At 40.7% G+C, this 17,951-nt stretch overlaps 1 protein-coding gene across 2 annotated transcripts in view; it reads left to right on the top strand.

The window, feature by feature from the left end:
• The window catches only part of LOC139463733 (dnaJ homolog subfamily C member 13-like), a 510,967-nt gene that overhangs the window by 448,921 nt on the left and 44,095 nt on the right, over positions 1–17,951 (top strand). For both annotated transcript variants that reach the window (XM_071244983.1, XM_071244982.1), the window contains one exon: positions 10,684–10,863. In XM_071244983.1, the coding sequence (XP_071101084.1) occupies positions 10,684–10,863 (180 nt within the window). The remainder of the gene's footprint in view (positions 1–10,683; positions 10,864–17,951) is intronic.

Genomic DNA, 17,951 nt, shown 5'->3' with positions numbered 1-17,951 from the left:
TATTGGCTGATCAGGACAAGTCGCAAATCAGATTAAATACAATATGCCTCATTCAGCTACTAACGCACTTAGGTTTCCTGGTTCACCTTCAAATATCAGAATTGGTACCCACACAGGACATCACTTACATAGGCAAAAGATTTCTACTCAACAGGGGCATAGTAGCCCGTCCAGAGGACAGATATTCAAAGTAAAAGACATGATATCAAGTGCACTCGACAAGATCATCAAATCAAGATGCTGGTGGATGTCTTGCCTAGGCACACTCACCTCCATCCAAGATCTAACCTACAGAGGCAGACTACAGTTACGTCCCCTGCAAAATTGGATGAACACCACCAAAGACCTAGAGCTAGAAACATTAATTCAACCCCCACCAGTTCGAATCTCAGAACTACATTGGTGGTTAACTCGTCAGAACGTCATGCCTGGTATTCCACTCTCATATCCCCCCCTCTACATCAACTCTACATAGACGCGTCAGGAGAGGGTTGGGGTGCCCATGTGGACAATATTACAATACAGGGAAAATGGTCCACCCAAGAAAAGGAGTTACACTGCCTCGAAATGAGAGCGATATATCTAGCTCTAATAGCATGGTGAGATCATCTGCACCACTCGTCAGTAAAGATTGCTACAGACAACTCGACCATAGTTGCTTACCTACAGCACCAGGGGGGCACAAAATCTCAACCTTTATTGAAGGAGGCTACACTTTTATTTGCCTTGGTAGACTCAGTGAGTTGCGGGATCAAAGCAAGACACATACCGGGCAAGTTGAATATCCTAGCAGATTACCTATCCCGGAAAAACAAGATAGTACCCACGGAATGGTCACTACATCCCGAAATATTCAAGTGGATAACCTCCCTATGGGATAATCCAAACATAGACCTATTCGCCACATGTCTCAACAACAAACTACCAGTCTCCATCAGCCCGGTACCAGACCCGCTAGCTCTCCAGGTCGACGCTCTTTCTATGGACTGGGATGGAATTTGTGCTTACGCATTTCCCCCGTGAGCTCTTCTAGACAGAGTTCTGAGGAAGATAGAAGAGACAGACTGTGTCATAATTCTAATAGCCCCGGCATGGCCAAACAGGGCTTGCTTTCCAAGGTGACTACCCCTCTTAATGGAAGAACCTCTGAAACTCCCAGTACGTCACAATTTACTGAGACACCGAAAACGGACATATTTTACAGCCGCCTCGACAATCTCCACCTTCACGCTTGGAAGTTATCTAGAATAAGATGCAAGCCGCCAGTTACTCTAAATCAGCTGCACAAAGAGTGGCAAGCACATGGAGACCAGCATCGTCTCACCAACAACAGATGGGACAAGTTCGTCAAGTTGAGAATAAGAAATTCTTTAGATGTGGAGATAACTATACCTATAGTTGCCGAATTCTTGCGCTATCTCAGAAAAGACAAGAAATTTCGACATGGCACTATCGAAGGCTATAGATCCGCCCTGGCATTGGTATTACAACATGATGGCATATCTATAGGTACACACCCAGTACTGAATAGACTCATGAAGTCTTTTGCACTCAAAGACATTAAAAAACCACATATATTTCCAAAATGGGATCTATCTATCTATATGAACCCAAGAGTAGTGCAATATTACAATTAGATTTTATATCTTTCAAACCCTCGTCAGAAAAGGACATAACCAAGGGTACTGTAGCGGGATGGCTCAGATCTGTGATTCCAGATCGCTACAGACTGGCACAAGTCTCCACACCAATTTCGGGAAGCTGCAGGCCTCATGAGATCAGAGCCCTTGCAACAAGTCTAGCCATATGGAATACAGTCTCCATTGAACAAGTCATAGCTAGCTGCCAGTGGAAGTCCCATAACACGTTCTCAAACTTTTAATTACAAGACATACAGACCGATCTGGAAGGGCTATACACACTGGGAGCCTTGGTGGCAGCCCAGGTGATGGTCTCCAAGTAGCCTTGCCACCCCTTCTTCTCTCGGGAACATGGGGGAGGGGGATGTGGCTGGGGTGAAGATTTCAGAATACCTCATGAACTCAGGGTAAGTTGACCTTTGTACTTAGTTTGCTATTGGATAGTAAGCAAGTCAAGTGACAACACTGAAATCATAGATCGAAGGGATACAAGTGATATATATGGTCTGTACATGATAATTAACCTAGGATGTATGTTGTACTACCACCGGAGTGACGTCATGGGAGACTTCACGTCAAAATATGTTAAATATCACTATCCAAAAAGGGGGAGTAGTGCACTTTACCGGGCGCACTTTTTCAGATCCAATAAGCGCTGTGGGGGCTCGAATGCGCTTCGCAGGCTCAGCGGCTTTGCTAATTAATGCGTTAATTAGCCAACGCTCTACCACTGGACCACAGGCGCTATCACATGTAATCAGTGCTCGTATAACGGGTCATTAGAATCCCCATTGACATGCATGCGTAATTCAGTAAACAATGAATTGCACATGCGTGTGACGTCACGGTCCGCTCTCCTATTCATCTTTTCTTGAAACCACACCCGCAATTGTTTATGTCAACATGACCGACCAATGGGATTAACCAGATTAACGCTTGAAAAGGTAAGAATTTATGACTAACCCTTGCCCAAAGCAAGCTAACCCTGATGACAGAAATGGGGCTTTTGGATCGTAATGACGTGTAAGTTTCCCTGAGACCGAAAACGGGTGTTGGATCATAAAGACGTGTAAGTTTCCCTAAGACCGAGAACGGGTGTTTGATTGTAAAGATGTGTAAGTTTCCTAAGACCTAAAACGGGTGTTGGATCGTGAAGCGAGAGTCACCAGAGCGTGAGGCATGGTAACGGTATAACGAGACAGCGGTGGCACTAAAGCGCGGTAACTGAGTGGATGGTAGAGCTCGGGCTGTGCCCGGTAAACTGCATTGTTGCCCAAAAAGGCATAACGGAAACTACATGTACGTCATGAGAAGTGATGTAAAATCATAGAAGACATATGATCACAAACGAGGTCATAGAATGACATCCAGAAGTGATGTCACAGGTGATGTCATCACCGGAAGTGATGTCATAAAATGTCTAAGTATCACATTAATGGCTAAATATTATTATGACGTGTTTTCTATGTTATTAGACATACTCCGTTTTGGTCCCTTTTGTATACATTTCATGTATTCCCACTTCACAAAAGCCAACTATCTAAGGGATACTAGATACCAGATCCCACCGGCCCCTCTGGTGTATACTGGCTATGATGTAAGAGAGGTAAGGTATTCACAAGAATTATCTAACAATAGTTATCATTGTGTATAATTCTAAGAATACAACCTCTATTACATCAGGAATTAATCCCTCCCACCTCCCCAAATATCTGCATCTAGTTGATGAGGATAATGGGTTGAAAGAAGTGAGGTGATTCCCGCCTTGCAAATGCACGGTGGCATCTCTGGCGAGGGATAGGGTTTTCCTCACAACTATTAGATATGTTGGCAGTGAAGAGGACGTCTGTTGAAAATATATTTAAATTTGTATTTTGTTTCTTAGCATAAACAGGAATTTATGGCTATGATGTAATAGAGGTAGAATTCGTAGAATTATACACAATGATAACTATTGTTAGATGATTGGATGTTTTAATGGTGAATCATAATTCAAATACAAGTCAAGTGACTGTCATAGTGTTTATTCAAGTCAAATGTAACTTAGAATGAATGATTAATCAGAAAATTCAAACACACATCACTAAAGTTACTCCTTTCTGGTTACTTCTTGCCTTTGAATCGAAGTTAAGTACTGCAATACCAATTATAATAGTCTCAAGATTCTCTCTCTCTCTCACACACACACACACACACACAGGATTTCAGTCTATCTGCTTGCTACTACATGATATACACCATTTGAATTTGACAATTTTCAGCAAATATAAGATTTAATAAAATCCACATACCTATTTGTTTTTTAAATTTTTATTGTTTATGTAATCGGAAAATTATTTTAAAAAGAATTATAGATAGTATCTGTCATCATTTTCCCGGTTTAACGGTGGCTGTCCACTCTGTAGCATCTGAATAACACATGCCATGGGACACCTCATATTATATTTAAAGCTTATTTTGTCATCTACACGATAGTAAACTCGCCTAGAGTCTTTACATTACTGTAACATGCGATTTAATTGGTTTCTAATGACACTTTCTTGCCAAAATCTGCTACAAGATTTGTGATTGGTCAAATTTGTGCACATGACTTCAGGAAGCCAATCAAATTACAGCAACTGTATCGTCCTCGTGTATGATGAATTTCAGATTTTGAAGGGGGGCACGGGTGGCCCAGTCGTCTAAGGCGCCGTGATTCGCTGTGCAGAGTTGCGTCCCTTGGGCACGCCAGAAACCTATGATTGTGGGTTCGAATCCCGGTTCACCCCGATTATGTTTCTAGGTTTGTCAGCACCATACCCATGCCCGTGGGTTTCACCGAAGTGGTGAATGTCTGTGACCTGCATCAATTCGGGCTTTCCTCCCACATTAAGCTGACACGCCGCGATATAACTGGAATACTGTTAAAAGCAGCGTTAAACCAAACTCACTCACTCACTCACTCAGTCAGATTTTGATGAAAGGTTTTTGTTAAATCGTGTTATTCTGAACATTTCAAATAGGAAATCGCGGTCTATATTAAAAATATGAAACTTTGTGGATGTATCGTGCCAGGTTATGAGCTTTGACAAAGATTTTTCACGCATATATTTTGGCATTAAAAACATTGTCCGTAATGAGAAATCGAGGCGACAAAAAGCCGCATTGTCATTTGACTCACATTACAAGCGATCGCACAAAAAGATGGAAATAATAACTTAGATGTAAGTTTGACAACTTTTAGATATATTTTTGTTGATTTTATTTATTACTTTGTATAAAATATTTAAAGATTTGATTGACACATTTTTATATTGCTCTTTGACTTGTTTGATGTGGACCCATTTTCGAAGTGTGTGTCCGAGAATTTTATTTTCAATAACATTGCGGGAAATAGAACTAGTGAATAATATTTTAATCTATCAATAAAAAATAATAAAATTAAATAAAATACATATATCAGACATTGTGAATGTGACAGATGTAATTAGTGAATGATATGACAGGTAGGTTCATATAGAATCTAGTTAAATACTATTTTGACGTGACTACATCTTGGCCGGTCTACCGTGCTGCGCGGTGTCTGTGGATTCAGTGTTGAAAGAATTCAGTCGTGTTGATCATAGTTCAAGGAAATTCAATTTGTTTTTGCACATATTTATGAAAATTATTTTCTATATATTCCACACAATGTAATGTGGATAAGTGCCCCCTATATATTCCACAGGATGTAATGTGGATAAGTGCCCCCCTATATGTTCCAAATGATGTAATGTGCATAAGTGCCCCCTATATATTCCACATGATGTAATGTGGATAAGTGCCCCCTATATATTCCACATGATGTAATGTGGATAAGTGCCCCCTATATATTCCACATGATGTAATGTGGATAAGTGCTTCCTATATATTCCACATGATGTAATGTGCATAAGTGCCTCCTATATATTCCACATGATGTAATGTGCATAAGTGCCCCCTATATATTCCTGAACCAGCAGAGATCTCGGACCCCAACTACTTGTCCCTGGTCGCCAGGGTAGCCTGGCTGGACGGACGGAGGGCATGTCTAGAGCCTGTGCCCACGACCAGTTAGCCTGTTGATAACCCAGGTCCTGGTCGACCAGAATGCTGATGGGGAATTAACGATATGGTTGGAATGACCGAATGTATGTGACGAACCTATGGAGGTGATCTAATCCACATGATGTAATGTGCATAAGTGCCCCCTATATATTCCACATGATGTAATGTGGAAAAGTGCCCCCTATATATTCCACATTATGTAATGTGCATAAGTGCTCCCTATGTATTCCACATGATGTAATGAGGATGAGTTCCGACTAATAATTTATTTGAAAACCCTAACACAATGAAAAGCCTGGATGAAACGAAACAGTAATCAGATCACAAAAGAGCATGAGGGTGGTGGTGGGTACGATAAAAAAGCACCGGAATTTGCTGACTGCGCATGCTCTTGCCTTGGAATTGGGTTACTGCGCATGTTAATAATTTTAACTACATCCGTACACGTGCTTATGTAACCGGAATGGTTTAGGTGAATAAATCACTAAACGCAGGTTGATTTGTTGATGACAGTTGTTTAATTGAATTAATGAACAGAGGCCCTGTGAAAATAAATACACAGAGTTAAAATCTGCACAATACCTACACATACAAATAAAACATTACATTACATTATAACTTATTAACAATTATTAGAATCTTATATATGATCATATACATTGTTATGATCAGTCGTAATTAGTTTTATCTTATATTGCTCTAAATATTAAAGAATATTTGTCACATAATAAATTGACAAACATAACTTATCAATAGCTGGAGAATGGTGATAAATACATTAATACATTACACTCAATTTCAGTACATATCACCATAAATACAAAATATAAACCAGAAAACTTGGTAAATCATATGAATACTGAGACGGCTCGTCCTACTGACTAGTACTTACTAAACAAGAAAACATGGTAAATCATTTGAATACTGAGACAACTCTGTCCTAAACTGACAAGCATCTACTAAACAGGAAAACTTGGTAAATCATATGAATACTGAGATGGCTTGTCCTACTGACTAGCACCTACTAAACAGGAAAACAGGGTAAATCATTTGAACACTCAGACAACTCGTCCTACTGACAAGCACCTACTAAACAGGAAAACTTGGTAAATCATATGAATACTGAGACGGCTCATCCTACTGACTAGCACCTACTAAAGAGGAAAACAGGGTAAATCTTTTGAATACTGAGACAGCTCGTCCTATACTGACAAGCACCTACTAAGCAAGAAAACTTGGTAAATCATATGAATACTGAGACGGCTCATCCTAAACTGACAAGCATCTACTAAACAGGAAAACATGGTGAATCCTATGAACACTCAGACGACTCGTCCTACAGTGACAAGCATCTACTAAACAAGAAAACAGGGTAATTCATATGAATTCTGAGATGGCTTGTCCTACTGACTAGCACCTACTAAACAAGAAAACCGAGTGAATCATATGAATACACAGACAGCTCGCCGTACTGACTCGTACTTAGTAAACAAGAAAACATGGGAAATCATATGAATACTGAGACGGGTTGTCTTATACTGACAAGCACCTACTAAACAGGAAAACAGAGTAAATAATTTGAATACTGAGACGGCTCGTCCTACTGACAAGCACCTACTAAACAGGAAAACAGGGTAAATCATTTGAATACTGAGACAGCTCGTCCTAATGACTAGCACCTACTAAACAGGAAAACAGGGTAAATCATTTGAATACTGAGATGGCTCATCCTACTGACTCGTACTTACTAAACAAGAAAACATGGTAATTCATAAGAATACTGAGATGGCTTGTCCTACTGACAAGCACCTACTAAACAAGAAAACATGGTAAATCATTTGAATACTGAGACGGCTTGTCTTATACTGACAAGCACCTACTAAACAGGAAAACAGGGTAAATCATTTGAATACTAGGAACAGCTCGTCCTACTGACAAGCACCTACTTAACAGGAAAACAGGGTAAATCATTTGAATACTGAGATGGCTTGTCCTACTGACTCGTACTTACTAAACAAGAAAACATGGTAAATCATTTGAAAACTGAGACGACTCGTCCTAAACTGACAAGCATCTACTAAGTGAGTGAGTGAGTGAGTATGGTTTTACGCCGCTTTTAGCAATATTCCAGCAATATCACGGCGGGGGACACCAGAAATGGGCTTCACACATTGTACCCATGTCGGGAATCGAACCCGGGTCTTCGGCGTGACGAGAGAACGCTTTAACCACTAGGCTACCCGACCGCCCCTCATCTACTAAGCAAGAAAACTTGGTAAATCATATGAATACTGAGACGGCTCGTCCTACTGACTCGTACTTACTGAACAAGAAAACATGGTAAATCATTTGAATATTCAGACGGCTCGTCCTACTGACTAGCACCTACTAAACAGGAAAACTTGGTAAATCATATGAATACTGAGACGGCTCGTCCTACTGACAAGCACCTACTAAACAGGAAAACAGGGTAAATAATTTGAATACTGAGACGGCTCGTCCTACTGACTCGTACATACTAAACAAGAAAACATGGTAAATCATTTGAATACTAAGACGACTCATCCTAAACTGACAAGCATCTACTAAGCAAGAAAACATGGTAAATCATATGAATACTGAGACTGCTCGTCCTACAGTGACAAGCACCTACTAAACAAGAAAACAGGGTAATTCATATGAATTCTGAGATGGCTTGTCCTACTGACTAGCACCTACTAAACAAGAAAACAGGGTAAATCATATGAATACTGAGACGGCTTGTCTTATACTGACAAACACCTACTAAACAAGAAAACATGGTAAATCCTAAGAACACTCAGACGACTCGTCCTACAATGACAAGCACCTACTAAACAAGAAAACAGGGTAATTCTTATGAATACTGAGATGGCTTGTCCTACTGACTAGCACCTACTTAACAAGAAAACCGGGTAAATCATATGAATACTGAGACGGCTTGTCCTATACTGACAAGAATCTACTAAAACAAGAAAACATATTAAATCATGAATACTGAGACGTGCGTGGATGGAATAAACTGAATGTGTACACAAACCTGAATATCATGATAAGAATGATAACAGAGATATGTGTGAATAGTTAGTTATGCACTGGCCACATGCAGACAAATGTGCCCTAACAATAGGCAGCATGGAGCCTTACCAAGTCCTGAGTGTACACACTGACATGAGGGGTAAACGTAAACGATCATCTTATCATGAATGACATGTAGTATGCCCTGGTCCCCTAGCATATGACTTCCTGAGAGGAAATTCAAGAGATAATAACCATAAGTCTGTGGACGTTGGCAATGGAATTTCTGGATGTGTGGATATACCATGTATAGCACTGAGATGACCATTGCCCTAAGGTCTGGATCATGTGATCTGGAATGTTGGCCCTCACCACTGCCCAGATCCAAAACGAGTGTCCATTAAATGCATCCTTGTACGCCTCAAAACTTGACTGATATACCTTCCTCTTTGAAAAACTTTTGGTCAGTGTTAGAAGAAAGGTGGTGATAGGGCTGTAACATTTCTAGTCTCTCTTTTCTTAGATACTGCAGACTGTAATATCCATATTTTTATGAGGTTTAGTTCAATGAAAAGCCTTAAGATCATACATTTATCAGTAATAAAATGATTGGAAACATTTTATGGCATAAGAAAAATAGGCACATACAGAATTAGAGTTGAAACTTTGTATAATTTGTAGTTCTTCTTTCAGTGGCATTTAGAAGTTGGAGTGATGATAAAGCTTGATAAAGGTGTTAGGATCTACACCGAAACATCGCACTTATTGTAATAAAGAAGTTGGTCATCCATAGAACTCGTCTTACTTAATTTGTAGTTAACTGTTCTGCATTGCAACAATGTAATATGTAAATTGCAAAAGTTTTCCGAAGGTAGTGTTAGGACTGGCAACATTTGGATGTGTGTAGTGTCAATATAATATACCTAATAAACTGCAATCCTGTGCATAATAATGAAAATTAATGAATCAAAAGATACATTACTCCTATGTATATTAGTTCCCATTTTATAATCCTTTTGGCCCCATATAATAAGTTACAACCGAAGTATTAAATTTATTTGAAAGTATAAGTGCTTTCATAAACTAGTGCTTCCTAAAAAAATGCTCCGCCATAGGCTATATTTAGTTAATAAATATTCAAAACTCTCAACATCGCTGGGCTTATTCACTGACACTGGAGAGGTGATGAGTGATGAGTGAGTGAGTGAGTGAGTTGGGTTTAACACCGCTTTTAACACTATTCCAGTTATATTGCGTCGTGTTCAGCTTAATGGGAAGGAAAGCCCGAAGTGATGCAGGTCTTCGGTGAAACCCACGAGCACGGGTATTGTGCTTACAAACCTAGAAACATAATCGGGGCGAACCGGGATTCGAAACCACAATCATAGGTTTCTGGTACGCCCAAGGGACGCAACTCTGGACAGCACTTGCAGCGCCTCAGACGACTGGGCCTCCCGTGTCCCCTTGTTCCGCAACAACATAATGTGGTAATACATATAAATATTTATTAACAGGAAATACATTGGTGCTAGGGGGAGGACTCTGTTGCATAGTAATGCGGTGGTCATGAACCGTCGGAGGTCATGAACCATGAAGCAGCAATAGGACTCAATGCGTGGAGACATGTTGCCTCATGTCGTGGACCCGGACGGTCTCTTGGAATGTTATTTGTCCTGGATCATGAACCCAGGAATATCCCTGGAATGTGTAAATCCTGGGGTTGTGGACCTGGACCATCCCAGATGTGGCGTCCTACCACTACTTGGAGGGACCTATAGTCCATTCCACATTATACTGATATGGAAAGGACTATAAATTCCCCAAAACGAGGTAGCATTCAACCAAGAGCCCCCAAGGTAGGCCTACATTTTGCCATAAAGTAGAACCATATCATCTAATCCTTGTTCTTCTTGTGAAAAATGTGTTAATGTGTGTATTTCAGGGAGAGGTACTTGAAACAGTGACAACTGCAGTGGTGTGTCTCTTCCAAACTCAACAGGCATTACTAGATCAAGTGCCACAGCTGGGTTATGTGCCAAGGGTGTTCCAGGTGATGTCTTCAAGAAATAGTGCAATCCCCAAAGCAGCTATCCAGGTTGCTTATCAGCTGGCTTGTAATGAGGTAAGAGTTTCTCCTATTAAAAGCTTCCAACAACACAACAAATATTTCTTAAAGTAGGCACAGGGAACGCATTTTTGAGTTTTAGGTTTATAGATCTCTCGAACACAGCAAAATACTTCTGCTGGGGAAAATGGAAAGACATTTAAGAATTATTTTTTTCCTGGCATATCCTTGTGTCTATCAGAAATACAAAAATGCAATATACTGGTATATATAGAGCGCGGGGGAGGCAGTACGCAGACACATAACAATCATCACAATGCAACACATGAACTAATCATCAGCTTTGAACGGAAAATTGCTGATATAAAGGGAGACAACTGCTGGTGGTTTCAAAATTGACCAACAGGCCTGAACCTGGATACTGTTAACTTGACGACAGCTTCGGTAGTACTTGGACACAGTCGGCTGTACCCGGACAGCAGAGTCAGAAGTCGGACACTTCATAAGTTGGTTTTTATTAATTGCAATGGAATTAAAATTGAATGGCGACATTGAAACATACACCTCATTATTAACATGTCTTATCATACATGACTGGTCATTTTTCAGACGCTTAGGCTAAACAAAATAATAGTCTTGGTTCTCAGGCACTGCCCACATCATCATAAAGTTCATTGCATGTTTCGTCTTTGTTTCCATTTTCAATTTTTTTTTGTGCATTGTGTTTAAGTATTAGGAGTTTTTTGCAGACTTTATGATGATGTGGGTGTTGCCTGAGAACCAAGACTATTATTTTGTTTAGCTTTAGTTTAACATAGCTGGTTCATCGATTGACTGTACATGCGGTAAACAATGAATTTGAGTCACCCTCTCGGTGTACAATAGGGTTATACTGATAATGTTGTCCTAAATATTAAGCTAACAACTGTCTTGTTACACAACCGACATAACGCCAGCAATATCTCAGACTACTAGTCTCTGTGATGGTGGTCGCACCTCTGCACCTACATAATATCTCTGTGTATCCACTACTTCTAGCATCATGATTTTACACTGCATTCCTGTCAAACCTGTTGTCGGGTTCAAGAACCACCATCAAGGCCGTGAATGTAAGTGGTATCACGTGAAGAAAATGAAACAATACCTATCGAAAGAAAGAAAATATACAAGTATTTAAGTTTATGATAACGAGTAGTGTTTCAGCTGTATCTCGCACACAACATACATATGCTGCAATATAATCATGTTAGGTAATTCATATAAATGTAAGATGCAAATGTAAATACTACAGTTATCTATATATGATAGATACATGTATATGTGTCTTGATATACCTGACATACATGTATGACCAACACTATAATGAGTCTATTTTGGCACGACCATACCCAATCTTTGAAATTTGTGTAACCCAGTGAGCGTGTTGATCCTATTCCTCTTTTTGATATTCCATTCCCACTTTTTGTATCATTTTATCACAGAGTCTAGTTTGAGGAATAACATAAAACACAGCTAGTGGTTACTGCTTCAACGTACTTTTTTTGATTTCAAACAAAGGTTTACGTTAAGTTGGCTCACAATTACTAAATATTTGGGATGTGCGGTTTTATTGGTATACCGGTATATTGCAATACAAATTCATCACGATACGTATCACGATACATTTTTGGCCTATCGGTTTTTACCTCATTATTCAAATTGTGACTGACATGTATATGCCATGATGTATAGTCTTACCTTATTAAATCAAAACAAAGACAAAACGAATGCTTCATACTCTTTATTTGATTGTAGATAAAAATAATAGTACAATTTATTAAAATTGGTTCATAATTTTGACCAAATTGTTAACATTGCAGCTTTCATATTAATATTTGTCAAAGGGATATGAAGAAAAAGCTTTTCTCTTGGTAGAAATTATTTCCCAATATATTGCAATAATATTGCAATATATCGCAATACACTTTTTGGTCCAATTCCCAACCCTACTAAATATGGTAAAATATGTTAGTATATCGAAATAAATAGGAAAGATTCTATACACATTTAAAAAATCCATAAAATTAAAATGCAATAATAGATAATGACACACAGACTATTAAGAATGTTTTCAAAGAAAATCTACTTTATTTTATGAATAGGTTGAATTTAGACATCTAAATATAATTCCTTTATGATATATACGCAAATAAAGATTTAATTTCCATTTTATTTCATAAATCATGCATTAAGTAATAATTATTTATATGTCACTATGTATACTAAAGATAAAGTATTATATGTTAAAATGTGACTATCTTTAATTGATTAATTTAAAAAAAACATGTCTCAGTACTCCCTTTCCACTTTTTTCCATCGAGGTAGTACCCGGACATCACATAACAGTACTATTTATTGAATTTTCGAGTCATATTCTTCCATGGAATGCCATTACATTTACTTAAATTCCTACCATACATCAAAGTTAATTTAAGACTTTATATTCAATACGTGCATGTTTTCCATAATTCCTGTATTTGGCTTTAGTCACACTAACTAAAAGTTTAAGATTTTCAACTGATGTCCTCTTTACTGTCAATCACACAACTAGTTGTTACCAAATAGCATCGTAACCAATCAAAGGAATGGCAGGAACTTCTTCCTTGTGTGTGCTAGAGTCAACACCTATTATATAGTTGTAACGATCTGACACCTGGTATTTAGTCACATTAATCTAAGATTATTCTAATAGTTGCTATTATTTGAATTCTGTTTCTATAAAACAGACACAGTAAGTAGATCTTAATAAGGCTGCTTACTGGAGTGACGATTGCACACATGTGAGTATAAGCTGGTGTTTAGTGTTGCTGTGAGGTCGTAATGGAGTCTACTCTACTCCCGGCTGCAAGAAGCGTGGTCGATTCATGATCACGGGAGATCCTCATCTTAACTGCATGAGGTACAGAGGTACTGTATGTACTGAAGAGGTTAGGTGTGAGCAGTGCGCCCATACTTCAAAGAAGGCCTTCCAGAAGGCTGAGGCTATCATGAAGGCTGAGAGGCGGGAAGTGGTTAAGAAGAAAGTAGAGGGTATCATGGCTACTGACACTGTTCCCCAGCGCCTCCTCCCTCTACCCAAAGTCGACCGCCAGCAGAAGCATCTCCTACACTCTCTATGAGCATTATACATGATCTCTTCCAACAGCAACAAGATATGATGAAGACAATGTTTGAGACGAAGTTCTCACAAATCAACAAAGAAATGAAGAAGATTAAGCAAGCAGCTCTGGCTAAGAAGAGTCCCCAGGTCAAGTGACCACATGGGCACAGCCATCTGCTACGACCAAAGGGCCTACCCCAGTGGACCGTACCATCCAGACAACTAACTAGCCAGTACAACCAACCCATCAGCCGTACAGCCTGCTGACTGACCAACCGGGTATAAGCCTGCAGGCTTTTCCTTACCGTGATAAACGGACAGCTAGATTGTCTCTTGGGTCCCAGTCAAGACACTGTATGGTTGCTGCATGGACCACATGACACTGTCCAACCGGCCGTCCACACAGCCAACCGTTAAGACACCTTACGGCCACCACATTGATGCTAGGATAACCCAGCTGGCCAACCAGCCAGCAACCCAGCCGACTGTTAGGACACCGTACAACTACAGCACGGACTCCATGGCTAATCCACCTACCGTATGATCTTCATAAGCAGACGTCACTCAAGCCAGCCACACGGACCACACGGGACCGTCCAGCCAACCTTTATACTGAACGAGAGGAGGATCACCGTACGGGACCTGTTACTCACGGGCAGCCATCACAAGCTGCATGGATGTTAATCATACCGGAATTCCTGGAAACTGGCAGCGGATGAACCACACAGGGATTACGTGGCAGACTACCATGATTATTATTATGTCACTGGAATCAGACACATCATTCAACCATTACAGACATCATATGAAGGCATTAGCAGAGATATGCCCATGACTATCAAGTCGGACTCATTCACAGCCTACTAGATACTATTGCAAAAATGCAGGAAGACTTACTCTCCACCAAAGTCTAGATGTCTTAACAGCTACTATGCCTGCAGCGTCATCAACTTCTAGCTCAGGTTCGTTCTATAGATGTTTCTAACCAAACCAAGAAATTGATCATGTCACAGCCCATATCAGCTCCCACAACATTCAACAGGATTTTGGGACAAGAAATACATGAAGTCAGACAAGATACGAATGATTCCAAGCACCAACTATCAGCCTAGCTGCCAAGGCTCATGGAAATTCCCACCCCCAGAAGCATTCCTGGGACCAGTAAGACTCATCTTACAAACAGCCTCCTAAGAAGAAGTTTTTCCCCTCCGGGAAGCGCCAGTCAGACTATAAGAAACAAGGATCCTATCACCGTGATCTAGATCTAGTGGAAAAAGGCAAACGCAGATTCTGACTTCCCTGCCACCCACGCCAACATTATAGACCCTTTCGACCTGGTTATGTCTATGGATTGAGATTTACTCCTACCGTCTATCACCATAATACCGACTCCGGGACCAGTGAGAGGTGGTCATAAGCCGAAAATTGGAAGCAAACTTTGCCTGACTGATTAATTGACAGATACAAGCTGCACTTCAAGAAATATCCTATCTTGAAGACCCAAGCCGTCGGATGCAGATTTCATCTAGTCAGAGCCAAGCTAGCGGCAGCAGATCTGGTCGTCAGGAAGATTCTAAAGAAGTGAGCCATTCAGACACAAGCTGAGACCAACAACACCCAGGGCTTTTGTTCTCCGGTATTCCTAGTCCCAAAGAAGAATATGACCGACTTGAGAATGATAATCAACCTAAAGATCCTGAACACAAAATTCCTGGTACCTCCGCCAAAATTCCAGATCCTCGATCCACAGGATGCCTCTCTTCACATGCCAATACACCCATCATCACGCAAATATCCATGCTTCACAATCAATGGTCGATGTTACGAGTTCCATGTCTCACCATTCGCAATATAGATAGCCCTTTGGCTATTCACCAGGATTACAGCGCCAGTCATCAGGTTTGCCCATCCCCAGCTGGTTTGAATCCATGGATACCTGGACGATTACCTGGCTGTAGACCAAGAGAAAGCTCAGCTACACCAGAACATGATATTCTAGGCCCACCTTATCCTAGTCAATCCTTCCAAGTCTGAGACTACTCCGGTTCAAGACATCATATACATCAGAGCAAGATTCCAATTAAACAATGAATATCTTTGCCCACCAGAGGATCGATTCATCAAGACCATCACAATGATTCAATCACTATCATGTCAACCCAGCAAGTCACTGAGATGGTGGATGTCTCTTCTAGGCAACTAAACGTCTCTACAGGATATGACCTCCAGAGGAAGGAAGAATTCAAGACTCAGTCACCTACCAAAGTAGTACGAGACCTGCATTTGTGAACTCACAGAGAACATGTGATGAAGGGCATCCCTCTGACTTATCCTATGCCCAAACACCATCTATTCACAGACACGTCAGATTCGGGATGGGGAGTTCATATGGACAATTTCACGGTACAGGGATCTTGGGGCACATAAGAGAAGAACCTTCATATCAACTGCAAGGAAATGAAGGCCATCTATTACGCCATCCTAGCATGAAAGATACGTCTATCTCAATGATCCATCCTCACAGCCACGGACAACACCACAGTAGTGGCTTACATCCAGAAACAAGGAGGAACCAAATCCAGCTCCCTGATGACGGAGACTACACGATTGTTTGCCTTGGCAGACTACATCAATTGCTGGATGAAAGTGAGACATTTACCCAGGAAATTGAACATCCTTGCAGACAGCCTTTCCTGCCAGAGGAGAATAGTTGCAACAGAATGGACCTTACATCCCCAGATCTTTGTTTGGATAACTACGTTATGGGACACACCTCACCAAGATCTGTTTGCCACCTGCCTGAATCGTCAACTTCCGGTCTATGTCAGTCCAGTACCCAACCCAAGAGCTCACCAGATCGACTCACTATCGATGGACTGGACGGGTCTATTTGCTTACTCATTCCCACCTTGGTCCCTCCTAGACAAGGTCATCCATAAGGTGGAGGAGACGGATTGCATGATAATCCTGATAGCACCAATCTGGCCCAGCAGGGCGTGGTTCCCCAGACTTCTAAGACTACTGCTGGAAGAACCCATCCAATTACCTCTCCGTCGAGATCTGCAAAGACAACCGAGGTCCAGCATTTTCCGTGACAATCTGCCCAGCCTACATCTAACCGCCTGGAAGTTATCACGCAAAAGATGCAGACATCCAGGTACTCTGAGCTTGCCTCAGAAGGTGTGGCAAGATCATGGAGACCTTCATCCTCCCTTTTATATGACAACAGATGGGACAAGTTTGTCCAGTGGAGAAGACGACAAGAGATTGAAATTAATGCTATATCTATCCCAATGGTAGCAGATTTTCTAATACATCTACGTCAGGACAATAAATTCCGACATGGGACGATAGAATGTTACAGATCGGCTCTTCATTCTTTTCTACAGCATGACAGACTCTCAATCAGAAACCATCCCATTCTAAACAGACTAATGAGATCCTTACTACTCGAAGATGTTCGCACACCTTGTATCTTCCCCGGCTATCTGTAGTACTATCGACACTTTTAACAGAACCTTCCAAGCCCATGGCTAAGGCCACCTTACTCCTTCTAGCCATGGCAACAGCAGCAAGAGTTTCAGAACCCCATGCCTTGGACTATTCTAGTCTCACTCATGATCAACAATGGACCACAGTCACTCTAAGATCGCTCCCAGACATTGTAGCCAAGAATCAGTCTGCTACAATGGGACTGTTAGGTCATAGATACTTTACCATTCCTGCTTTTTGACCAACAGTGGATCACCAAGACAGACTTTTATGTCCCATCAGAGCTCTAAAACTCTATCTCTCGGCTACAGACCCTCATGGACGCCATCGAAGGAGACTTTTTATATCTTGCAAGACTCAATCCAACAAAGACATCACCAAGGTTACAATAGCTGGATGGCTTAAAACTACGGTTACAGAGAGTTACACACAAGCACAGAATTCCACACCATGTTTGGGATCCTGCTCAGCTTATGAGATAAGAGCCTTAGCCATGAGTCTCGCTTCATGGACA

The sequence above is a fragment of the Haliotis cracherodii genome, unplaced genomic scaffold (genome assembly GCF_022045235.1).
Source record: "Haliotis cracherodii isolate W230 unplaced genomic scaffold, xgHalCrac1.p SCAF_16, whole genome shotgun sequence".
In the NCBI taxonomy this organism is placed as follows: Eukaryota; Metazoa; Mollusca; class Gastropoda; order Lepetellida; family Haliotidae; genus Haliotis; species Haliotis cracherodii.
This window is presented reverse-complemented; position numbering and strand designations above follow the sequence as displayed.